This window comes from Spermophilus citellus, assembly GCF_964194105.1.
Source record: "Spermophilus citellus genome assembly, chromosome: 9".
Taxonomy (NCBI): Eukaryota; Metazoa; Chordata; class Mammalia; order Rodentia; family Sciuridae; genus Spermophilus; species Spermophilus citellus.
In genome coordinates, this window is record NC_138191.1 from 76,711,228 (window position 1) to 76,739,061 (window position 27,834).

The 27,834-nt window shown below is 36.4% G+C and overlaps 1 protein-coding gene across 1 annotated transcript; it reads right to left on the reverse strand.

Annotated features, from left to right (window-relative positions):
- Positions 1 to 1,863: 1,863 nt before the first annotated feature.
- Positions 1,864 to 27,325, reverse strand: LHX8 (LIM homeobox 8). Its single transcript, XM_081308787.1, has 9 exons — positions 27,085 to 27,325; positions 25,075 to 25,161; positions 24,566 to 24,727; positions 20,768 to 20,889; positions 18,147 to 18,367; positions 17,536 to 17,639; positions 12,561 to 12,656; positions 6,218 to 6,401; positions 1,864 to 2,454 (listed from the first exon to the last, which is right to left on the reverse strand). The coding sequence occupies exons 1-9, from the start codon at positions 27,163 to 27,165 to the stop codon at positions 2,378 to 2,380; spliced, it is 1,134 nt and encodes a 377-aa protein (XP_081164913.1). The 5' UTR covers positions 27,166 to 27,325; the 3' UTR covers positions 1,864 to 2,377.
- Positions 27,326 to 27,834: the final 509 nt, after the last annotated feature.

The following is a 27,834-nucleotide window of genomic DNA, read 5'->3' on the forward strand; positions in this document are numbered from 1 at the left end:
TGTGCTTATTTATAAGTATGGAAGTATATGGAATTTTAAGAATGACATTTGTAAAATGTAAAATTACTGCTGTTAGTGCTACCTCATTCTAACAAGAATCACTTAAGGAGTATTGACTGCTATTGATATTGAATAGAATTCTTAGTTTGCATTGCAAAAATGTTATTCTACCTTCTTCAGTGTATGAATCTCTTAATACCTAAGAGAGAACTACTTTTTACCCAGGTCTTTCTCCTCTTAACAATAAAAACAAAAGCTGTTTGACCAATTTCAAGCAAATAAATACCTACATGCTTATGTTGAATATTACTAACATGGAAAAACTTCAATGTTTCCTAATATTTTAAAATTAGCACCTTTGACTTACACCACAGAAGCAAAAGAATGGCCATATACTGCTGTTAAGTGTCCCTTTCTTAGTACTCTATTATCTATCTCTTGTCATTATTAACACTTTAATAAGCAGGATATATAAATCACAAATTTTTTATCTTTGAACCTTCAACTTTGGAGTTCATCTCTGAAACTAAAAGAGTGTGACAATGTGGTTTGTTACATGAAAAAATGTTATACAGATTCAGTGGGTAAGTGAGCACAGGAAAAAGTGAGAAAAAGAATACTCACAATCAGACATCTCCCAAGCTAAAGGATGCTGATTATATTCAGCTGAGAAATGCAATAAAGCTGCTAATCATGCTGAGTTTGGCTAGACTACAGGTGCTTTCCTTGACATCCTGGAAAAGTTAAGCTGATGTCACCACTTCATGTCTGGGACAGGTAGACAAGAACCCAGGAAGATTAGCATCAATCTCACAAGATCAGATAGAGCGACTTTGGCTATGTTCTTTTGTTTTTGGTCAAAAAGAATTCCAACTGGAGTTACAAGTTAAAAAAAAAAAACAAAAAGCAAAACAAGCAAGCAAAAAAACACAAAACAAAACAAAACAACACAACAAAAACCTAGAAAGCTCTTTTCCTCCTTTTCCCATAATGAAACTTAAGTTTATTGCTTCTGGTTTGAGGCAGATTGTTAGGTATGTCCACATGACTGCTTTCTGGTTGCATTTATGATTACTAGGATGGAATTACAAATACTCCAATATTACTTCCAGTCCTCAGCCAGATGTGAATCTGCCAAGTTAAACAAAGACTTAAACTTAAGATTCTCAAAATTTTCTCTTGTTACCTTTTGTCCCAACAAGGAGTGAATACTGATTAAGTTATTTAAATATAAAAATTAGTGAGAGCAGCATTACTCACATCTATAATTCAGAGAAAAGATCCAGTACCATGGAGAATAGAATACTAGGGTTTAAATTTGAGCTCTAAGAACCACAATCCCAGATAGTATTCACTAGGGAGAAAAAGTGAAGACTCCTTGTTTAGGAACTCCAAATACTTCCAGTTTTACTTTTTTGTCCCCGGGGAAATAGATTCTTAAAGCCTCTATTTCATTTCGGGATTGGGAATACCCTGTAGGTCATTTTGAAAAATGTTTTTTTCTTCATATTAAGTTTATTACCTAGTTTAAAAGAGACTATTTGCCAAATTAGATGTTTTCATGTGTTCTTTTGTTGAATGAGTACAATCATCTACAAATGAGTTTCCTATTAGAACGCACTTACAACACAGCTCAAAACAAAATGCCTTTTTTAAGTTAAGAGTAGATTTTAAAGACATTAAAAACAACTTATTGCTGAAAACACACACAAAAAAGGACAAATTGGTTGAAAGTTTCACAAGAATGGAAAATGTTTAATAAACTTAGAATGGCGGGCTTATTAAACTATAGTGTTATTTACAGCCATAATTCATCAACCACAAACACCAGAGTGTGTTTGCCTGGCATGCTGCAACAGAAGCTTTACTCCCTTCATTCAGAAAACACTGGCAAAATAATTTCAGTTGCAAATTCACAGATACAAGCTTCAAAGTATAAAGTTGTATATAACAAAAAAAATACAGGTAATATTTATAACAATAACTTACAGATACAAACTAATGATAAACTACAATTTCACAAAAGATTGTAAACATTTTGCACATTTGTCAGTCCTTTCTTTTAGGCAAAGTGCTCTTTTGATGACAAATAAATTAACAGATACACACTAGAGTGAACTATTTCCAGACAATACAAAAAAACATGTTTTGTTTTGTTTTCTTCTTGTAAACATAAGTTTTACCAAAAAAAAAAAAAAAATGAAGAATAAAAGTGTCTTGCAGGCCAACTATAGATACATACCTGGGCAGCAAAGTGATGTTGGAAATGCTTTTGGTGTTAAATAAAAAAATTAACATTAATATCTTTTCAATGATATTTTATACATAATAAATGACAAGTTATATCCTTAATCATTTCTATCCCTGAAAAAAGAAATTAGGTATGACTTATTGGCAGTTGTGTCATTGAATGGGGTAACAAAGGCTGGAGTCCAAGAGTTGTTGGTGAATGAGCTACAAAATAGAAATAGAAAGAAATTTGAGGATCAGGTGTTTTTTTTTTTTTTTTTTTTTTTTTTAAGAGTGAATAAAACTGATTTAAAAACAAACAAAAACAATTCAAAGCAATGTGTTTTCTTCATGCATTACAGCTGAGGGCTCCAAGCTATACTCATTCCACAGACCTCAGCAGGAACAGTAACTTATTCAGCATAGTGGTACTGTATTGAACAAGAATCCATTTTACCCCTAAAATATTTATTGGGGCCACAAGCTTTGGCCACTTTAATGTACTCCATCCATACCCCATTCACTGCACTTTACACTGTAGCTAGAAAAACACACAGCTTGTTCTGCAGAGATGTTGTTGGTTTTAACATGCAGGAGTCTGTACAGGATGTCCTTCCAAGTTCCCTCAGTACCACCTCCCCAAACATACACCAAAACACATTTGACTCAGGCAGTACCACAGTCTTTCATATGAACACACACAAAGTTAATGCTAGTGTAAACAAATGGCAACAATGGTATAGCTTTGGATTTTTTTTTTTATTTAATCAAAACTTAAAATGAAGTCCTACTTTCAGCAAGGGCTGTGTTGCTTCAAACCTAACCTCCCTCTGAGAACAATTAGAAATGCTGGACGATATTTTAAAAAATCTGTTGGAAAGCATCTGAAAGATACCAAAGTAGTGAGAAATTGCAAAGTCAAGTACCAGAGAGGAAGGAGAGAATATGAGGCTAAGGGACAATTTTAAAATAAAAGTAACATCTAGAAGTTAGATTTTTGCTGAATGATAGGATACAAAAATAAAAGATTAGGACCCACTAATGAGAAAAAAGTTGTTGAAAGCAACCAACAAAAACAAACTTAGGCTTTTATTTGGAATCCCAAAGTGCTAAATTCAAGAAGCAGTGAAACAAATATACCAGCCTCATGAAGACTGATTGGGCTAAGTTTACCTCCCCCTACCTCAACACTGTGCCAAGGTAAAACTCATCCTCTCTGGTGAAAGATATCATCTAGAGCCTCATTTTTTTTTTTTTTTAGTTTTTTTCAGACCCAACATCTGAAACACAATGAAAAGATAACAAGGCAAATAAGAAAACATGACTTGACCGAAAACAAACAGGAAACAACAAAAACAGGACAGACCTACAAAAGACCCAGATGCTGGAGTTTTCAAACATGAACTTTAGCATAATTGTAATTAATATAACAATAATTTAAATAAGGAAGATAGTGAAAAAAGAGGCATCTGTATAGAAATGGAAATTCTCAAAATGAAAAACACGACAACTGAAATTAAGAAGCCAATGGATGAGTTTTATGGGTTCTTAGATACAGAAAGAATTACTGAACTTTAAGATAGGTCAGAAGAAAATATCTAGATTAAAGCATGGGGAGTAAAAAGATTGCAAAATTTGATTTTTTCCCCATGGGCAGAAAACAATTTTTTAAGAGAAAGAAGCTGAGAGTGTCTCATAATGAAAAACATCAAACTACATATTCAAGAAGCATACTCAGGCACAAAACAAAAATTTTAAAAACCAAACATGAAGAGAAAATCTGGGGGGAAAAGCCATTTACTTGCAAAGGAGCAAGATAAGGATAAGAGCTGACCAACAATAAATGATGTCAGGTCAATTGGCTATCCATAGGCGAAACAGACAAAATGGAAATCAGAAAAGAATGCAGTCATATCTTCAAAGTACAGTGTAAGGAAATAACTGATAACCTAGATTTCTACATACACAGGAAATATCTCCTACAACTGCTTCATAGGAAATGTTGAGAAATAAATGTAATAATAGAAGGTATGCAAGATTATTAAAAAGCTCTGAAATATAAGAAATGATTTTAAAATGTGAATTAAATATGCAGACATACTAAAGTTCATGATATGAAATTAACATTATTAAGATAGTAGTTTTTCCTAAAATTGATCTATATATTTACTGGATTATTGTTTCAAAATCTTGTTTTCTCTTTGCAGGATGGAAATTGACAAGCTGGTTAAATTTATGAAAACACAAAGGGTTAAGAACAGGCAAAACAAATTTGAATAACAAAGAAATGCTTGTATTATCTGATAATAAGAATTACAGACCTAGCATAATTAATATGACTAGGTATTAATACAAAGCAAAATCAAACAATGAAACAGAATAGAGTGTACAGAAATTGATACATAAAAGTTATGAACATATGATTGAAGACAAAATGGCTCTGAAGAGGAGGGGGAAATTTCATCAATATAACAAAAAAGCTTCACTTCCTATCTGACACCACATGCAAAAATTATTTCTAAGTATAAATGAATGTCAAGGTAATCTAAATGTCGAAGATATGATAAAGTTTCTAGATGATAGGATGAATATCTTCATTATCTTTGAATAGGAATAATTTCTTAAGTCATCCAAAAAGCACTGTCCATAAAGGAAAACACAGATGAAATGAACTACATTAAAATTAGAAACTTGTACTCAACAAAACATTCCATTAAAAGAGAGGAAAAGGCAAACCACTGAGGAGAAAATACTTTCAACACATATTTATCACAAAGCATTGTATGCAGATTATACCAGGGAATAAAATCAATTTATAAAAAACAAATCAATAGGCATGTGTGAGCTTTTCAAAAGAGGAGATACAGATACCCAAGAGAAAATATACTTGCTCTCATAAGTCATGAGGGAAAAGTAAATTAAAATAATGAGCACTACACCACCAAATGTGCTAGAATTAGAAAGTTATAGATAGCATTCTAAGTATTATAGGGGAGGTGAAGCATCTTGAACTCTTCTGTATGGCTGCTCAGAGTTCAAACTGGTTCCACCACTATAGAAAAGTGGAAGAACTGACTATAGGTGAGCATCTGCATAGCCTAAGACCCTTTGTCCCACTCCCAGGTATATATCAAATAGAATTAATGTGCACCAAAAGGCATGTACAGTAAAGTCCATAGCAGCATGTTCATAAGTACCCAAACTAGAGGATGCACAAATGTCTATCAACCATAAAACAGATAAACTGTGCTAAGATTCCTACAGAATTCTTTATAACAATAAGATAAACAAATCACTGACTCTTGCAACAACACAGATGAATCTCACAAGGTAACTGAAGAGTGAGACACATAAGAATACATTCTGTATGGTTCACTTTATGTAAAGCTCAAAAAAAGACTAACTAAGGCAAGGCTTTAGAAGTCAGAGCTATGTTACTTGGAAGAAAAGAATAATAATTAGGAGGAGACATGAGGGAGGCTTCTGGGGTGCTAATTATGTTCTCCTACATCACTTGGGTAGTATTTATGGGGCACATTCACTGTTTTAATACATTTAGCTGAAAACTTAGGCATGTACTTTTCTCTATAGGTAAGATTTGCCTCAATAAAAAGTTTAACAAAACGTAAACCCCAATCTAAAGATCTAAGTGTGAATACCTTCTTTGATTGTAGGAAAATAAATTATTTAAATATTTACCAGATAAAAACAAACGAACAACAACAAAAAAAAAACAGTAAAAATCAAGCAGTAAGAGTCATTATTAATATTTGCACTTTTAGCTAAAGTGAGTGTCAAATCTGTCTCCTAAAGATGGAATAACAGAAATAAAAATTGGGGGACAATTGTGATGTCTACTGTACCCCCTATAATATTTTTCAGCTACTGAGGTAATATTTCCAAATATAAGTCGTATCAATAATCTAATATTAGAAGTTAAAAGTTAGTGATTGCTTGGAAGAAACCAGTTAGATGTTGGGATACCTACCATCCATGTAACTATGCAGCGCAGTTAGCATCGTCCCATCTTGGGGCACGTAGGCAGAATACGCCATTTCTTCTAACATGGGTGGAGACAGCCTGGAGGGCGGGACTGCAGTGACTGGGGCTGAGGAAGAGTGATTGGGACTCACGTGCTTCTTATGGCGTGCTCTACAATTCTGAAACCACACCTTAAGGGGAGAAGAGCAAGGTTAGTAGGTCAAGGTTGGAAGGTCACATGTCAGGTAGGTCACCCTCAGTGCATTACCAACCCAGTTTAAAAATGAATTCAACATCACTCTACCTTTTAAAAAAGTTCTGAAGACAGAAAATACACTTTTTAACCCAGATAACCACAGTTATATTTTCCCCCTCAGATAAGAGCTCTCTGGTGATTTACTTTAAAAGCTGATTCTGTACTAAACCAATATCTTTAAAAAAAAAAAAAAGACAAAATGACATTGAGAAGAAGGAAAATGGGTAGAAAAAGGGATGAAAAGGTCCAGAAGAGTGTCCATGGTTTAACTACTGGCATTTGGAGGTAAAAGAAAGAGCCTTTTTAAAAAGAACTTAAAAAAATGCTACTAAATGTATTCTTAGACACCTGCTGGACTTATTTCTAACCCTTTTTCAAATGATCAAAATCCCTACAGAGAACTTAAAGCTTTCTATAAGCCTCTTGATTCAGTTATTCCAGTTAACATTTTAACCTGCTGAGTTCAATTTCTCTTAGTGAATACATAGACTATTTCCTAGGAAGCGTGTTAAGGACAGGTGTATAATAAGAAAAAGCTAGTAATATTTAAATAGAACTAAATACAAACACGTCCACTGATTAAAGTGTTCACAAAACGTAAAGCACTAACTACTCTGTTTTCCATTCTATCCACAGAAATGAAGCGAATTCAGGGGAAGCAAGGTCTTACATTCAGGTCTGGGTAAGGGAGGCTAGACCATCCATAATGCTACTAATAATTAATCAGCCTGTTTGGAGTCCTCACCATGAAATAAATCTTGACCACAGAATTTTGCTCTATTAAAATATTATTATATCAGAGTTGGGGATGTAGCTCAGTGTAGAGCACTTGCCTAGCCTATGTGAAACCTTGGGTTCCATCCCCAGCTACTGCAAAATAAATATACATACATATATCCATATACACACATATATATACATATATACATATACACATAGACATACATGTACATATACATGTGTGTATAATATATATACATATATATGTAAATTGCCATCATTCCAAAAAATTCTGTCATAAGAAGAAAAATAAGGGAAGGGATCAAAATGTCAAGAGAATTATGATGGGAAACTTTGGGGAACAGGGAAGAAATGGCCAAGATCTCTGGTCTGTTCAGGGTTGGCTGGTAGGAACTTGAAGGAAGAAGGGAATCAGGGCTACAAAGAATTTATAAGAACAAGTTGGCCTGATTTCAAAGATATACCCTTCTACTGGCAATCAAAAACAGAAGGCTGGTGAAGTATAAACTCAAGAGATTAAAACTAAAAGAGTAAAAGTTAACAATGTAATGGTATAAGCAGCTCTGAGCAGGTGGCTAAAAGGCAGCACCCAAGGAAGGTTTCCGGGACAAGTCTCTGGCATGCACCAAGGAAAAGGAGTGAGAATTGAAGCCATCCCCAGCACTCTCTGAGTTATAGACCCTGAGATACCTGTAGAGAGACCCTACTCAGATTCTCCAGTCAGCCCACAGGCAAACAGTCGATGATGTCACTGCAGTCACCAGTCTCACCCAAAGACATCCGTCCTCCTGGCAAGTGGGTGGAGAGAAGGGATGCCACCTGCCTTTTCCAGAAGTCACACACTCCAGAGAACTACATACAGCCTCATTAACTGTGCTTCCTGGAATTTCTTCAAAATATCTTTTTGTCTCTAGTAAATTGTATGGAATATACAACAAACAACAACAACAAAATTATTATCTTTTCATTGAAACAAAAAATATTGTCAGACTTTGGAAATAAACTGGAAATTTGGAAGAATGTGTGACAAATGGAAGAATAGTTACACTAACATTAATTCAAACAAAAAAAAAGTGCTATCCACTTTCAGAATTCAAATACAAGTCCCTTGGACTCCTCACCTACTTTCAATTTCCTCCTGCTTTGCAAATTGATAACAAGAGTTAAAAATTTCTCTGAACAACACAATTTAAAATTTTGGAGTTCTAAATCATAAACTACATAAGGTGAAAACAGGTCATGGAGACATCATGCAAAAGAAAAAACTAACATTAAAATGAATCCTTTAGAATGCCCAGACTAAAAGACAAATACAACAATTTAGTATATGAGAAAGATGATATTTAGTATTATTGTGAAAGCATGGCTTACTGATTTAGGGAAAACTGGTTAACAATTCAAAAGAAAAATACAGATAAATCTTTACCTCAGATGAAACTAATCCAGATAAAGTTTAGGTACAAATCATTGAAACCATGAATTTTTAAGGAAACAAAAGCCAATATTGATAACATACTTTTCAGATAATTTTGGCCTTTGTGCTATGCTTCTCTATCAAAAAAATTAAGAAATTTAAATACTTTTAAAAACATAAAGTTCTATGTAGGAAAAAAAATGAAAAGGAAAATGATAGACCATGAAAGTTTAACACAATAAACAGGATTAATAAAAATTAGTAAGATGAAGACAGAAGAAATAACTCACAGAAATATAGATTGAAAATAAATAATTTAAAATTATTAAATAAGCAAACATGTTCAATTCCATTTATTGTTATTTTTTTTTTTTTGAGGTGCTGAGGATTGAACACAATCTTGTGGGCCTTGTGCATGCAAGGCAAGCCCTCTACCAACTGTGCTGTATCCCCAGCCCTCCATTGATATAAAAATATAAAAATATATATCAAATATATTTAATAATCTTACTCCTGTGAAAACTCCTGTATATAGGTACTGGCTGGAAAAGAAAAATGGTATGAACTTTCTAGAAAGCAATTTTTGCATAAAGACTCTAAAAATGTTCTTTTTATTCAGCTATCTCACTTCCTATCTTTTTGTTCAACAATCTCACTTCTAGAAATTTATCCTAAGGAAACTGTTGAACATACAAACAAAATATAGTGTTGCTTATGCCAACATTTTTTGTGGGGTGGGGAGATTGAACCCAGTGGTGCTTAACCACTGAGCCACATATCCAGCCTTTTTATATTTTATTTAGAGACAGGGTCTGAGTTGCTTTGTAACTTGCTAAATTGCTGAGGCAGGCTTTGAACTTGAGATCCTCCTGACTCATTGGGATTACTGGCTTGCACCACTGGCTCCCTGCTTAAAAATGGCAACATTTTAAGATAATGAAAAACTAGACACAAAATAAATTATCCAATGCTCAATATATTCAGCAATAAAAATTATGTGCATCTCAGCTTTTGGAAGGGCAATCCTAGTCACACTGATTGAAAACAGCACCAATAATGTTTTACCCTGTTTCTGTAAAATATACAACTCATAATTAACTTATCTGAAAGGGTATATGAATAATGATTGGCTCTGGATGAAAAGTATTAAAAATCATCCATCTTTATTCTCTGACTTTAGCACAATGACAATCTGCTATTACAAATGTCCCACTAAGCAGGCTTGAAGCTAGTGAAGTTGAGACTCTCCATGTGTCAGACCATTGCTTCCACCTCATCTTTGGATGACCTAGTTTGCATATTACAACAGAGATCTAGTAATCAAAACTCTTTTCCTTAATGTGTCTCAAGTGCTGTGCCCAACATTAGGAAGGAGGTTGGGGGAAAGACATAATTACTATTTGAGGTCACAGTACTTAATTCTTCAAAAACACTGTGAAGAACTATATATTTAAATTACATATACATATGTATATATACAAATAATATATACATTTGCTTGCTAGTACTCTTTGTCAGCTTATGAAAAATATCCAACATGCAATCTTTACATTTAAAAAGCCAAAAATCAAAACTATATTCTGTGAGTTTTAGCGTTTGAGATCAAGTTAACATACACATAATACTGGGACTTAAATACCTGAGAATTACAAGACAAGTGTCTGATTGGGACCCTTAGTCCTTCAAATATAATAAGAAATGCTCTAAGAAGGTCTTCCATTCTATTGTGCTTCTGACCAAAATAGTCTAATCCTAACAGTCAATGAATCTGGCTTTCTTGTAGCCTTCATTACTATGAATGTGCAAAGTCTTAGATTAGAAGCAACACTGGACCTTTGAGTCTGACCTGCCTTCAAAGGAAATTTCATTTCCAAGCACATAAAATGATCTTTAGTGATGGCCATACCATATGTGTAGTCTTTCACATGAAAAAGTTCATTATGAGTGAACGTCAGTGTTTTTTTTTAATATTCTTTTGCAGACCAGTCTTTATACACATTTAAAGATACCTATTCTGTATTAATTGTTCCTTTCCTATTTCCTGACCATCTCCAGTTAACTATCCTTATTGCCTTCAATATTATGGCAATTTTAAGATTTTTTTTATTACTTTGGTAGCTTTTCTTAAAGGCAGCATTCTTTCCAGATTGGCTAACAAGCCAAACACAATACTAAAATAAACACAATACTCTGAACATCTGAAATGTGCAGAGGAGATGTGGGACTCACCTCCTAAGAGAGCCTCATACTGCAGTCAACTAAAACCACTGGGGAATTAATCTTTAGAGAAGCTGCAGTGTTCTTAGGTCTTTCCCGTATGCTTCTTTATATAGACAGTTTGTTAATGTGAAACATTTTTAGCTTCTCAAAGAATATATACCTGTGTATCAACCTCCCAACTTAATAAAATACAAATACAATGAAGATATTTATCCACCACCCCCAAATAAATTTCATTTTACTTTAGTTCCTTAAACTTTTTTGAACCTCAAGTATTATTTACCTTCTACTTCACTATTCTTTTTACACCATTTTGTTAGTTGGTTGCCTCCTTCCTGAAGCAGCCACTCTTCTCCAGGCTTCCCACTGCTTCTCCACCAGGCTCCTTCCTTGATTCTAAGTATTACTATGTCCCACTCAAATGGCAGTACCTCTGACATGTTTTCTCCCTAATGCCCACCCTTTTCGGTTTTTGTTGTTGTTTTTTTGTTTTGGTACTGGGGATTTAACTCAAGGGTGCTTTACCACTGAACCACATCCCCAGCCCTTTTTATTTTTTATTTTGAGATGAGGTCTCACCAAATTTCTTAGGGCTTTGCTAAATTGCTGAGGCTGGCCTTGAACTTGGGAGTCTCCTGCCTCAGCCTCCCAAGCTGCTGGGATAACAGGCAGGTGCCTCCCAGCTCATTTTTTTATGCTCTATGTCTCCTTCTACAGGATCTAACCCAAAGGATCTCTTTGCTCTAGTACTGTTCATCCTTTCAAATACTTGTCTTCATATCCAACTGCCACCATCACTGAATGATTAGCACAACTAAAAGGGACTTCATCTTCCTCCAAACAACCAACCAGGTGTTGTTTTTTTTTTTAACTTTATTTCTGTTAAGAGTACCAATCCTATTGATATTTTGATTCTCTCTGCTTCTCTACTACAGTCCCCAAGTCCTTTTCTGGTATCCCTATCATCCAGCTCCTGACATTTCTTGAGCAAATTCTAGTTAATAAAATGTTTCTCCAACAAATCCTAGGCCCACTAACTCACTCTACCCCCCCCCCAGCCCCACCCCCCAAATCACTACTTTGCTGGGTATCCCAACTAAGTTGTCTGCTTCTAACTAGTCTTCTCTGGATTCTGATTCTTCTCATATGCTGTCACAAGCTCTTCCTCAAGTCACAAATAATGGCTTTTTTCTGACCAAAAAGAACTCTGCATTCATAGGCCTCTGCAACTACAATTTCATCTTCCATAATTTCTAAACCTCAATTCTACATTCTAATAAGTTTGCTCTAATTCATCCCTCCCTAGTTTCGTTTACATAACTCCCTCTTCCTGGATCTTTTAGCAAAGCCCACTAATACCCTTAACATACGTACACCTACCTACATACACATACACACACACACATACACACACAGTCAAAAAAAAGTAGAAAACACTGAATTCAGAACCAGATTGTGCTTGGAATTTCAGTTCTCTTTCTTAGCCTGAGGATCTTGGGGCTGCTGTGAGCACTGAATGAAAACATGCAAAGAGTCATTTGGCAAAAGGCAGCCTGACCCAAGGTAGACTACTTATCAGGTTTTAAAAAATTGATTTAGAGTGTGAAAAGACCTAAAACAGGAAGGTAATATGAGATTTCTTCACAAAAGAACAATGCACACTCAAAGATCTGGAATTGGAAATTTTTGTATCTCTTGATTGACCTTTAACATAATCACCTGTATCACACGTCTGCTCAAGCCTGTCCTCTCTGCCAGTTTCTGGAGGGTCTGTGCATCTGGGTTGTTGTCCTGAGCAAATTGTGCTTGCATGACCTGTTTTATAAAAGATGTACGTAGCAAATAGTTAAAAATACACAGATAAATCTAAATTTTGATGACAGAAAAGATAAGATATGCACAAGAAAATGTGATACTTATACTCTACGACTTGAAAATCAATATGGGAAGTATGTATAAGTGAAAAGGCATATTTTGTGAATTGCTATGCAAAAGTTATGCTGAGCTCTTTAACAAATAACCCACTTCAACAGAAAATTTGGTCTCTCAATTATGCTGTTAGAAATAAACTCACCTTTTCTTACTTCCCATTTTTAGAACCCATAAATGAAATGCATAAATAGTATGTAATTCTCACTATTTTATTCATTCTGTTAAACTTCCCAGCATTCGAAAACATAATAAAATATAAAAATCATATCACATTTATCTGCCACCTCTACTGAGCTAAACAAGAACAATATCTATAATATAAACAGGTATAATATCTATAATTATAGTAATATAATTTTCATTCATCTGCAGATAGTGAACAGCTCAAAAGATGAATTCCGCTTGGTTGTAATGATGCCATCATTTGGGGATCATTCACTTTATGCAAAAGACTATTTGAGATCTTTTTTTAAAAAAAAAAAAAAGACATCATCAGTCCATTGGATAAGAATTTATCAGGGGCTGGGGATGTGGCTCAAGCGGTAGCGCGCTCGCCTGGCATGCGTGCGGCCTGGGTTCGATCCTCAGCACCACATACAAACAAAGACGTTGTGTTCGCCGAAAACAAAAATAAATATTAAAATTCTCCTCTCTCTCTCTCTCTCTCTCTCTCTCTCAAAAAAAAAAAAGAATTTATCAGGATCTAAACATCTCTATATTGAAACAATTCACAGGTGATTCTGATGGAAGTCTTTGGATTGGAATCCCTGTGTCAAGTGCTATGAGATATGAAGAAAACTTTCCCTGCTCTTCATTTTCCTGAAAGATACAGGCATGCCAATAATGACCTAAAATAAGAAGTAAAGGGAGAAAAGTAGAGGAGAGTAGGGAATATCAGAATACAAGCACAAGCCAAGGACTCTGGATTATTCCAGAAGAGGGAATCATTATGGGAATAAAGTAAGATATTTGAATTTAATTATTAAAAGTCAATCAGCTGAGGGGAGGATTATAAAACATAAAGGATGTCTTGCAAACAGTCAGGGAAGCATCCAACATGTAGTGCACGTCTACAGTGTGGGGCATGAGTGCCCAAAATACCTAAGCACATAGAGCACAGCTCGCCTCAATGCTCTTTCCAACTGGCAAATCAGCTGTGTTCTCCACTATTGTCCTTGTGTAATACTATCATCTGCATCTGCACTTGTCACAGGGTAGCTAAATAATTCATCTGCAAGTTCACTGTCCATAGCAGAAAGTGAGCTCTTTGAGGACAAGGGCAGTGACTTATTCTTCATAACCTCATGGGCTACAGCCAAGTTAACTCCTTTCCTGTCACACAGTGTGCACTGGGAGTTCATGACAGAATGAGACTTACAGTGAGTAAAATCTGGTTAAAGTCTTCAGAAAAAGGCTAATGTTCAGGAAACCTTCTGAGGTTACAAGCTATATTTTCAATTAAGATTTGAGGGGCTGGGGTTGTGGCTCAGTTGTAAAGTGCTTGCCTAGTACATCTGAGGCACTGGATTCGATTCTCAGCACCACATAAAATAAATAAATTAAATAAAGGTATTAAGTCCATCTACAACTAAAAAAATATTTAAAAAAAAAAGATTTGATTAGTGGCTCTTCTAGACTTACGTATTCCTGGCTTCCCATCCAGCTATGCTCAACCTATACAATGTCAATAAAACATAACTTTTTAGTTTAAAAATATAGGCAAAATGGCCTAAATGTTTATAATCTCACTCAGTTCATTTTATTATTCCTTTCCTACTCCAAATGTGTTACTTTAATATATTCCTATATGAATGAGGATTTGTGTTTATAGTTTGACATGTACCATCCCAAAAACAAACAGAATGACCAAATTAATCGTGTCTTTGTGTTTTAATTTTTCAAAAAGAAAAATCTGAGCAAGTATTTGGGTGTTTGCTAAGAAGCTCGTTACTGATAATATCTAAAAAATAAACAGCATGCTTTCACAAATGCATATCCAGTTTTCAAGTTTAATAATGAGACCAAATTATATCTAATAAAGCAATTTTTCATCAAGGAATAAAACAAATCAACAGTGATCATTTAGAATTGGAATATTCTTAAGAAATACTTATTGATCTTCCTTCTAATAATATTAGTATTTAGTCTCATGAAAAGAAATAAAAGGGCTTTTTAATTTCTACTTTAGTTTCACCATTCTCCAGATGCTTCTGAAGCCCACTCCATTCCTTTTTTCAAGTTCTTCTAACATGGTCTAGGGGTGAGTCTCTATAGACACATTATTTTAAGGCCAAGAGATTTATGGCAATGTCAGGAGTCGACACAGTAACAGTTGACCAATTTGATATGAAAATTAAAGTAAGAGCTAAGCCTGGCATGTTTAATAGTAATAATCTTTGAGCCAATATTTGTAACTATAATAGGAAAATCATAACATTAGTAGGAATTTCTTAAATATCATTTTTATAAAGAGACAATATCTGATATGTATTTGCAGATGTATTTTTTGAGTCAAACTATTTTTCTCTCCATGAGTTTCTAAAGAATTTCAGGAAATTATTTATTCATCCTATTTTAACTCTTCTCTGTGCACTGTAGGTACTGTATGGACAGTCTTGACTTACTGTGCACATATAATATCTTACTGTTTTGCTCAGTTCAAGCAAAAATACTTGAATATATTCAGGTTTCTTAAAGAAAGGTAAAACAATTGACAATTAGAGATTCTGACAAAGTAAATATATATATTTTTTATCCACAGCTATCCTATATTCCTAAATTATAAAGAACCTCTAGAGGATTGTATCTCATTTGATTCAGCCATCCCTGGCATAAGATAAATACTATTAAATACTGAGTAAATGAGAACATCCTTTGAAAGCATATCAATATGCTTTCATTTTTTAAAACCTATGATTCTAATATACATGTTAGTCACTTTTAATTCAGATCACATTTTTCTATAACACAAGGCTTAAATATTTTATGCACATTTGCAACAACTTAAAACTGTAAGACTACCCATAAGATCCAGAATCCCACTCTGTTTTAGCTGTTGATGTTGCCATTAGATGGAGTTTTGCTAAGGCACATTTTCTCTCATGGTCTACTGGGAAGCCAAACCAAACAAAAAGACCAGGTTAGGGAACCAGGATTCAGATGTCTTTTCTACCATTCTCCTGGAGGTCTGTCTTCAGGGGAGTTCCTGAATCTTTTGGAGAGGCTACCTACATCAAGGAATAACTATAGGAGTTAAAGGAGATAATACAGATAAGATGCCTGGCACAGGACTTGTCATACCAAGGCTTTCACAGATATTCCCTTATGTCTATACACAGGGGTTTCAAATTCACACAATTATAAATAAATTTTTACTTCAAATTAAAATTATCAACCTTTGTAATTTTTCAAATTATAGACAATTCATCATGGGAACTGTCCACTTTAAAAACAGTACATTTGTATTAGAGATTCTGCTTTAACCCAGAAACTTTTTAGCAACTGGGTCTCTAAGGACTTGTGTGATCTCCATTTTAACTCATGGAAACTTCGAGGTAAGCAAGGTTTGAACAGAGATATTTCTTCTAATTGCCTTATCTTTCATTTATTACTTACTGATCAAGTACTTTATGCCTAAGAAATACAAAACAATGATGTATTTGGAACTTTTTTCTGAATGGTCCTAGATTTTAATGCTCAAGTCATTCCCACTGCCAAGTTCCCTCAGAATGTTTGTAATCATTCTCAAAATAAAAACTTCTCTTAAAACACTTTTATATGGCATCCATCTTCAATACCAGCAAGTCTTAGAATGCTACATATGATTTTTCAAAATATTACTTTCACTCATTAACAAATGCATAAATGTCTTTTGAAGTCTGAACTAAAATGGATGCTATGTCTCAGGTACCCAGTTGTACATGGTAGGTGCTCAATAAATATTACATTACCTTAACATAAAACACATAACCTAAGCGACATAAATCTTTTAGAAAAAGTTATTTTCTTATCTGAAAAAGTGCCAGAAATAATCATCATATGTATAGACTTAAATATAAACTTTTATCTTCTTGACAATTTGGATCAACCAAATTTACAACAATTATATTTAGGACAACTAAACTGAAAATAATCCCATCCTTTTCAGGGGCATAGCCAACCTTTAACATAAAATTATGTAATTACTTCCTCTACACCTTTTAAAAACAAGAAACGGACTACTTGATTGGAGTCAACCAGCAGCATGTTACTATTTACTTCAAGGAATACTCAATTCTTTCCTACTCAAAAAATATAACAGTCTTGTCCATTAAGAGTCTCATTGTAGTTTTTTAAAAAGACTAACACATTAGAGTCCCATAGACCTACATGCTGTCTCTTTCTGTTAAGAGTCTCAGAATAGTTTGTCTCTTGTTGTGATTACATGTCATAACATATATGGCTAGATTAGACTGATGTTATCATGAAATCAGAACAGATCAACATTTTGTTTCTACTGTGCTGCTGATACCAAAAGACGCCAAGGAAACAGCACTTGTATGACTAGACTATACACACAGTGTGTTGGAATACTGATAAACATTTCATGGCAATAAGTATATATTCATACATTCATTAAGTTCTCAAAAAAAAAAGCATAGGATAACCTCTCAGAAAACATGAATGTTTTTAGGCATCATGAATTTTGCTTTTTGTTTTGTTTTGGAATTTTGTTCTTGGTGGGGAAGGGCTCCAAAAATCTTAAATTCATTGTCACGTCTACCTGGAGTTGATCTGCTGTAAAGCTTGTCCGAGCTCTTTTTGCTGGTTTTGGATGATTGACATCTTGTTCTGTGAGGAGGGCACCTTCCACACTAATTCCATTACCTGCATTTTAAAAATATACCATACATATTGGTAACTCAAATCAGTCCACCAATCATGCAGTAATAGCTTTCTTGTATCTCTTGGTTTACTGTGAAACTGTACATATCTTCTAGATTGTAAAATCTCTTTAAGTTTTAAAACACACTGTAAACATATTGTGGAAACAATATTCCATTTATAGACTTGTGTTTTCAGTCAAAAGTGCAAAAATTTAGAAGTCACATTCTTTGGAAGGCAAATAAAACAAAACAATTGTTTTCAAAAAGAAAACCTGAACCTTATCTAAAATCTGCTGCCTGAAAATATGGCACAAAGCTTATACATACACCATGGTTTCTCCTATAAATAAACAGATGGAGACCATCACTAACAGAAGAGTGCTTAATGAATTTTACCACAATTATACTTTGCACAAAATAATGCATTAAGATGACTTTGGGAAAAATCATTTTTATCCCTGTATTCACTGTCCCCAAAGACTCAAAAGTATTTTAAGTACATATTTACCATTTTCCACTTCTCTTTTTAAATTATCCAGCATGCAGTCATAATGCACCCTGCATAGGACTTTCTCTTCCACCAATGCAAACTCCTCTCCCGTGGAAAGTTGCCTTTTGCAAGAAAAGCAGGCAAAGCATGCCAAGTGATAAACATTTCCCTTGGCTCTCCGGACCCAGTCAGTAGAATGGATGTGCCTCCCACATCGAGAGCAGCGAGCTCCATACCTTCTACAGTAAAGAGAAGGGCAGAACAGTAAAGATTTTAATGCTTTCATGAGATATTTATCAGACTAATATTAAACACATTATTTACTCCACTGGCATTTAAACATTTTGAAAAAAATAAAAATATTTTCTAAAAGTCAGTATAGTAAGAAATCAAGATTTAAGATCACAATTCAGATCTATTTTTAAAAATAAAACCTCATGGCTGCTGTAAATGAAGACTGAATTTTCTTTTAAAATAAACAAAACATGAATTTTAATATTCTTCTTACTGGGTCAAATATCAAAGCATTTATAAATTTATTTAGAGACTCAAGATACAAATACACAAGGTGGGGGAGGGGAAATGGACAGAAAAAGTAAAAGTGCAAAAGTATACAAACAAGATATAAATATTGACTTCTTAAAACCAAGTTCAGGGCTGGGGTGTAGCTCAGTAGTATAGCATGTGTTTAGCATGCACAAGGTCCTGGGTTTCATCTCTAGCATCAAAAAGCAAAACTAATTTTAAACTGGGAATTTGAGATTAGAAAATGACATAAAAATACCATAAAGAAGATATTAGAACATTTAAAATAGAAATTATCAAATGATACACAGAATAGAAATTCTTCATCCTAGTGGGTGAAGAAGAAAACTTGGAATTGTATCCTTCCCCGGAAAAGCTAAAGCATTGCTATCCACAGAAGGGAAGAAATATTATCTAGAACTTCAGAGACATATTTAAATATTAGATGCAAATCAGTCTTAACAGAATGCCAGAGATAGGTATAAATATTTCTTTTTTTCTTCCAGGCTGAGTGACTAGATGCTGTCATGACTTCTGTCACCATCACAGCCCCCACAACCCAGATCACACTAGAGCAGGGCATGTACATGCGCCGCCTCCTGGATGTGTCTTTGGAGAAACTACCAGATGTTATTTATTTTTTAAAAAAAATACATATTAAAACTGAATCCTAAAAATAAATTTCGGAATATAATAAAATATGAAGTATTTAAAAGTCCTGAAGAACAAGATTTTCAACCTTAAAACCAAGTATTTCAAAGGGCTTTAATTTACCATAAAAAAAATAAGATCAGCATATCATAAGTGAAAGAGAAAGGTAAACTTTACTACTGTAGAAGAAATGGAGAGTAAACCTAATAAGAAATATACATTTTGAGTGATCATAATATTCTGTGATTTTCATAGAATAAATGATTCTGGGTATTACGAAGTGCTTCAAATCATCCAGCAATTTTATTCAAATCAATCACTAAACACTCTGTCTAAAATCACTTTTTTTTTTTTGTGGGGAGGGTACCAGAGATTAAAACTCAGGGGCACTCAACCACTGAGCCACATCCCCAGCCCTATTTTGTATTTTATTTAGAGACAGGGTCTCACTATGTTGCTTAGCGCCTTGCTTTTGCTCAGGCTGGCTTTGAACTTGAGATCCTCCTGCCTTAGCTCTGGAGCCACTGGGATTACAGGTGAAATCACTTTTTGAAATGAAGTATAACGTATACAGTATAACATACACTCCATAAACAATATAACATCCATAAATGGAGTATGACAACATAATAAGTGTTGCAAACTTTGCTACATAGTATTAATTTACTAATTTCACAATGAACATTCCTCTTCATTTGCAAATGCAAATAAAAAGAAATATAGTAATTTCAAAATTCATGCTTACAAACCATTTCAATTTCCAACAGCTTGTCCATAAAGAATTGAATTATATCCTAGAAAAAAAACTTTACATTTAAACAATTATAAGGAGATCAGAGAGTGAAAATGTTACATTTAATATCCTGTGAAAATATAATCTCACAAACTAAAGATCCAAAAACAGACAAAGAAATTGAATTTCTAGGCAGAATAATTCAATGGAGTGTACTTACAATCCTGACCAATGTACTTCTGGCCAATGTACTTGATCACAGTATCCAAACTCTTGTCATCTTATAGGTGTATAACTGGGATCCTTCTATGGTAAATTGTTCAAAGCTTTTTTTCAGTTTTTTCCCCCGAAATGATTTTATGTCATCTTATCATTTCCCCCAAAGAAAGAACTTTGTCACAATAAGTCATTTTGTATTTTATACTTTATACCCATGCACAGCAAAGCTTCTGTTCGTAATACATAAAACTTTCATTCTCCAGAGTGAAAATCTTTTTTGAATTAACTTTTGTATTCTAAATTCCTAAAAGCCATATAAACATACTTATTGTGTTTTAATATAATTTACACCCCAATATTTTGAAATCCATCATATGAAAAAAAAATGGGGCTTCAATAAATAAAACTGTACAAGAAAAAGTCAAACAGGTGAAATCATTATAAAATCATTATAAAATTGTTTTCATAAAATTTCTTGAATTGTATACTAAGAAAAATATTCACCATGTACCTGAAATAATCGAGTTTGCAGAAAATGTCTTTGTCTTTAATATAACAGCTGGTGTGTCTTCCTAAGGAGGTTCTGCAGACACTGCAGGAGAGACACCGGACATGCCAGCACAAGTCATTCACCTGGGAAGGAAAGCAGGGCAGATGAGAAGCAGTCTGACACTACAATGAAGAACCCATTCACTGTTTTGTAAGTGAGGTAACACTGGCCCTATCATATTTTAACATATGCTTTGGATGTTTCCATCCAAACAGTATCATTTATATAAATATGCATCTGGATAGAGTCTATTTTAGACTCCAACTAGAAAATCACACTACTATATGCCACATTTGTGTTTATGTTTTTTTAAATTCCTCTAAAGAATTCAGGTTTATTCTTTCTTTTTCTTTTTTTCTCATCCCACCTCTTTGAGCACCAGAAACATTTTGGTTAAAGTCTTACATAGAGATTTTTTTGTTTTTCTTTTCCTAGGTTCTTCCTATAATGAAACCTGGTATTTAAGGAAGTCAAGACTAACAACCTATTTTTTGTCCAAACAATTATAAACTGTATACCTGTTAAAGAGAGCAAAAAAGAAAGTGGAAAATTGCTTTATAAGATACTCACACTAATAAAGAAACTAGGCAATCCATTTCTCTTACAAACCAGAAATTACTAAGGAAGCTCTAAAGGGTAATAAAGCAGTAGCCCTGGTAATAGAGCCAAAGAGTAAAACAATGGTAAGACTACTTAATGATTTGGCAACAGGGGAACAAACAGCATTATTTTCCATTTACACTTCAAGTAGTAAGATATAACATGGTATTTAACAAACAAACAAACAAAACAAAAAACACAGCACTTTTATACTTTCTAAATAGCAACAAGAAATATCACCAATTCAGGAAAACAAATCATAATTACTCTCACTTTACACTGTTGCCACGATACCATAAGCACAATTTTAGCCTTTAAGAATGAAGATGTGTGCTAGTTGAATTGGGCTGCTCATAAAGTTTGCTCTGTTAAACAGACACAACAAGTAGATTTATGCTTAATTAAATTTCATGTAAAAGAAGAGCAATGATGCAAAAACACCAGTTGCACCCTACAAATGGATCTAATGACTAAAACAGGAAAGTGAATTACCATGAGGTTTGGCTTTTGCTATACTATTTCATAATAAAGACTTTTCTATCCAGTGATCTTGTCAGATTGTAACTACTGTTCAACATATTATACTGTTCAACAAAATACAAAACTTTTAAACTTAATGTAAAAAGATTTATTGGCTTCTAATTAGAGGGATATACCTCTTCCCAAAGCATTAATGAGATGCTCATTTTTTATGAGAGTTTAAGTTTTATATTTTAGTTTTTTTCTTTAAAAGAATTATATATGCACGATAGAAAACACTGAAAATAAGAAGCCAATAATAGGGGGAAATCAGAGAAAACTGAAATTTAAAATATTAACCACGATGAATACTGTCCTGGAGGTAAAGATATATTTCCCTTTTTCTTTGCCCCCTAAAATGTGGCCAATTAATATAAAGTTTAAAGGTAGATGATTTTTTTTTTAGTATTCTACTGTTCAGGGACTTTTGTATTTCTGTCACATCCAAGTTTTATTTTGTTTTGTTTTGTACTTTAAAGCAAGATTTTAGGGTCGAGCCATGGTCTACAAAAACTAAACGTAATACCTGATTTGACATCTTTCCTCAAAATTGACTTCAAAAAACAAACAACAAAAAAATGAAGTCCCTTAATCTTCCTTTTTTGGGGGCAGGGAGTAAAGTGAAGCAAAGAAAGAAGATTCTGGAAACTATAAACCTTTACTGATGACTAGTATTGATACAATCAGCATAAATGCTTAAACATAGGAGTAGGACCCAAGCCAGAAAACCACCAAAATCACAAAACACTAAAGTAATAAATGGGGCAAAGATATATCTAACTCCTTTTATACTTTTCTGTTCTAATTCCATTTTACTTGCCTCACAAGAGAGTGTTTTTCTATTAGATACACCCTTAAATACTATTCCTATACTAGGTCTATTTTTTAACCAATGCCAAGTTTGAATTCAAATTTATCTGGAAGAATAATTAAAGTGTGAGGAGATATGGAGTTAAGAACTTGGAGTTTTAAGACAGTCATACAGTATCAGACTTAATTTGGTGCCAGTACACTTATATATAAGTATTCTACAAGATTCATGTGGAAGATTTTATTGGGCAGACTCCTGTCTCATTACAAAAAAAAAAAAAAAAAAAAAAAGCTTTGCATAACTCAGATGGCAGGTATTGTCTATAATACAAAGATATGTAAGTATATATTTATACAAGGTAAACACTAGGAACTATTTCAGAGGATGTGATTAGTGTTACTTCATCCTAATTTTCTCTGTTATGAAGTGTTAAAGTCTTCATAAACACATTTCAGAGAAATTCTTTTAAAAATTCAGCTAATTATTGGGAGGGCTCATTGAAAATAAGCAGTTGGTTTTGGTTCAAAAGATGATTTTAAAATATCAAAAGGCTCAGGTTTAGCAACATTGAAATTGGAATTTTAAGAATGCAGATTTAAAGAGAAAGCCATGTTAATTTGCCAACTATAGTGATCAACCACCAAGTAGGACAGACTTAGTTATTTTTAAACCTTTCCTTCAAAACTTTAAAACCTTTAGAACTTTTTTTGGTACTGTATCTGGGTTGTATAGGGTAATATTCCCATTTTACAGATGAAGCAGTTTTGTGCAATGACAGAAATTTACAGAGTTCCACTAACTCACTTTTTGAACTCATACTCTCCATAATTAATCCTTTTGAACCCCTTACATTATGGGGAGGGAATAGAAAGTGAACTGGTTTGCAACTAATTCAGTTTAAGAGAAACTATTATTTTACATAGTGGTTTTAAAAAGCTATTGAAGTTGAAAACCTAATGTATTAGGATTAAGACACTTGGGACCATGATCCAGCCTGCAATGACATGGATAACTGGGCCTGCCAGAATTTCTACTCCAAAATTCCCCCACAATATTTCAAGAGAAAAGTAAAACAAATTAAGACAGTCAACTCTGAAACCACTTGAAACACTTCATCGGAGGCTCTTGTGTGTGCATGTCTAACTTCACATCATTTTCCATCTTTTTTCTTAAGCACTGGAGAGGACATAACAACAGCATTGGGTGGGCTTAAGAGCAGGAAGGTACTGAAAAAAAATTTTTTATTTAAATGCTCCTATAAACTTTCTTAATTTGGAAGAGTTTCAAGTAACTGTAAATAAATATAAGACTATATTAAAAAGTATCCAGAAAAAAATCATTTAAGGTACTTCACAATGGCTTACGCCAAAGGAGACACTGCAAAGGGAAATCAGTTACCACATACTGACCTGGAACTCTTCTAAGCAGACAGGAGTGTGGGCGTTACTTGGGTGGAGGGATCAGTTAAAACAAAGATGTTTAAGAAAGCAATGGTTTGGGGCTTGGTAAAGAAATGAGAAGGCAAGCCTTTCAAACTTAGCAAGGGTTTCCCCAACTTCACGTCTGTCTACGAATCAGTTTGATTATGGTACATTCACCCAGGGAACTGGCATTTCTACACCAGGATATGTCTCCCATAAACTATTTTGCAGCAACATGAAAAGAGCCTTTTTTTTTTTAATCACACTTGACTCACTGTATGAGTCGCCCTAAACTGGGCTAATTTTCTGAGGTCTACAATCACTACTGAGAACTTGGATGGAAAGGGCGGTCAGGGAGCTTTTCTCTTTCCCTTGAGCTTCCACGCTAACCCCGCGGCTCCATCCTACCTTGAGAAGGTATTTGTCCACGATCTCCAGGCCGCAGCTGTTGCATACACACTTGCCAGGGGGGCAGCCGGAGCCCGAGGCCATGGACTGGGGCGAGGACGAAGGGGACAGCGGGGCCGAGGAGGAGCACGAGTCCTCGTCCCCAGCTCCCTCGGGGCTCACCTGCAGGAAACGCGCAGGCAGTTCTAGACCCCTCCTACCCTTTCGCAACCCACCTACCCACGGGGGAATCCCCAACGCCTCCCCTCCCTTCCCCCAGTCGACCCCCACCCCGTCTATGAGGTCTCATTTCTACTTCTCTCTCCCAGGTCCCAGCTCTGGCCACGTACCCTCTGGGGCTGCTGACCCCTGACCTCGACGACCCGGGGAGCTATGCAACCCTGCCGGCCACTTGGGCCAGCTAACTTCCCACCCATTCCGGCCCTCCACCCGCTTCCAGTGGGGCCAGCTGGCCCAGGAAAGAGCTCGCGGACAGTTGTCCCTTGTCCTTCGCCCGCCTCCCCACTCACCAGTCCGTCTTCTCCGGGACTTTTCCGAGTCCTTCCAGCCGCCAGGGCTGCAGTCCGCCCGCACTCGTCCGACATGAGCCCCCGGCACTGAGGGGTGGGATGGAAGGAACCGAGGGAGAAACAAGATCAGAAGTTCAGAACGTGCACGCGGCCGAGAGACTCGGCACCGGGCGCGAGCTAATGAAGGCCCCAGTGCGCGGGCTGCGCGTGCAGCCTTCCCTGCGCCTGAGCCCTAGCGCAGCGGGCGCGAGGGCGCGCAGCCTCTCTTGCCCGCCGCTGGCTGCCGCCACCCGAACGCCAAGGGCTCGCCCGGAGAGCTGCAGAGCTCCCGGGGAGCCGGGTCCCCTGTGCTCACCCAAGCACGTTAGTTCCCTGACCCCCCCCCCCGCCAGGGATAACAAGTTAATAACAATCATCTCCGCACAAAGCGTTTTCTTTCTAGACGTCAATCACCGCGAAGCGGGGAACACCGGGCTAAAGGGGGTGCAGGGCGGGGGGAGGTGAAGTGGGAGAGAAGAAAAGACGATTGAGGAGGGGGTGGGGGAAGAAACTTGATTTCTTTAATAACCTCAATTAAAAGAGCAAGACACATATATATTTTTTAAAGGGGGCTTTTTGAATAGGATAGCCCGAAAGGTGAAGAGGTTTAATAGGATACTTGAAAGCTAATTACAGCGGGATTTAAGAAGCCTGGTGTTTGTTCCGATGACAATTTGAATGAAAATGCTTCAGATTAAACCGAGCCAGCAGCTCTTTCGTAAACTTATAGCAATTAGAGCCATGAGTGATTTACACTCGTTTCTTTAAGGTGTAAATTGCCACTTATTGCTCAGTAAGTCAACATTTGAGCTACTAAGGGATTATTTTTAACCAGCGCAAAAAGCGGGTAGAATAATGGAAAATATCCAGCTGAATTTAATTTGTGCCATTAGAAAAACTCACCCAACCTCGGTCAGAATGTTTTAAAGCAACAACGCGCGTTACTAAAGTGTTTCCAAGCCTTTGCTGGAGTTTTGTTCTTAAAAGAAAACGCAGCCTCTGGGGGCTTTTTCTGCCGCAGTATGAAAACTCTAGCCTGGGAGTTAGTGGATCTCCAGAACCCGAGTGGCCCACGCTTCCGTATTTCTCATTCGTCGTCCCCTCCGCTTTCTTCCGTGCTTTGAAAGCGTCAGACGAGATTCTGCCCGAATGTGGGGATCTTGCGGACCCTATCAGGGACCCCCGGGTGCGTTCCCTACGAGGGACCGCAGCTGCACCAAGATGTACACAAAGAGTTCAAGCAGGAAAGCCCCAGTTTTGCCGGGTGTTACCAGCCAGCGTCCAAAGACATCAGTGCCTGCTGCGGGTCCTCCTGAGGCCCTCAAACAGGCTGCAGACGATTTTCAAACTGAAATCGCGATGCACCCACAGGTCTTGCCACCAGAGTGAAGTGAGAGCTTGTCAGTCCCCCACCCCCATCTACCCAGACAAACCGTCAGACTCGTTTTATGCGGTGGGATTTGCTTCCACTGGTGTTTTAAATAAAACGATGCTTCTGGCCATTCCTGGGATCCCCGAGGCCTTCCTGGAGCCACATCTCCCTGTATCTTGTTGTGGGGCAGAGGTAGCGCGGGTCGCCCTGCGGCCAGGGGCGCTTAAGGACGAGCAAGTGTCAGCCCGCAGCCGAACTCGTGGGGTCCCTCCCGACAGCCGCCCTGTACTCCCGACCCGCTCTCCCGGATCTCCATAGCAAATAGAACAAAAGCACGACTCACATGGACCCGAGAGCGCCTTAGGCTGGAGGCTTCGTCTCCCAAATTACAGTCTCCATGCCTCAGGTTAAGTGAGCTTGTGCGGAGGGGGGCAATGATTACGGACTAGCGCTACTACGTAATAATAAAAAAAAAAATTGCCAGGTCTGAAGATGAGGCCGGTTACAGGTAGTTTCTGAACCTCATTCAGAAGCCAAAACAACTCGCGTTCCAAGGAAACTGCAATTCAACTGGCCGGGCCAGTCATCGGCTCGCTCACCTTCTCTGGGGGAACTGCCAGGTCCGGCACGTCCTTTTCTTCTAGTTTACACACAAACATCTGATCGCTCTTCCAATACATGGCACTGCTAGGGCCGCTTATCACATACCAACTCCGGAGGATCAGAGGCTGCCCGTGGCTACAGATCTTTCCCCCTCCCCCGCCCCAAAGAACTAATAAAAGCTAACAACGAGGAGGATAGGAATGTCACAAGTGAGTCTTCGTCCAGAGAAGCCGGAGTGGCCGCAACCGCTCTCTGACAGATCGTACTTGAGATTCCTTTTCTGACTCCACTGAAGTCTGCCCCTCCAGGAAAGGGGGGGTGGGGGGGGTGTTTGCTTTCCAGAGGGTGGAACTTTACATAGAGGGAGGGGTGGGGGGGGGAGTTTTCCTGGAGGAATAGCCTCACCTACTTTAGGAAAACCCGCCTTCTCTACATGTTAAGATCTTTATCAGGACAAGCCAACTTACTCCAGGTTTAGTATTAAAGGGGGGAGAGGGGAACACCCCACGGGGGATGGTCTGTTAACGTGATTTTTAAAAAATCTGCTCTCTGCGTTTGCCTTGGCTTTTAAATTCTCGCTCCCCAAGCAAAATCTAAACAAAGATTCAGGTTACATCCCGTTCTGCAGCAAGCAGAAAGGAAAGTGGAGGTCTCTGACTTGAACGTTTTAGTCATTCTCTCCAAAAGCGCATCTCCTCTGCATCTGAGGAACGCGACCGCTCGCTGGCAGCACCGGGGCTGACTTA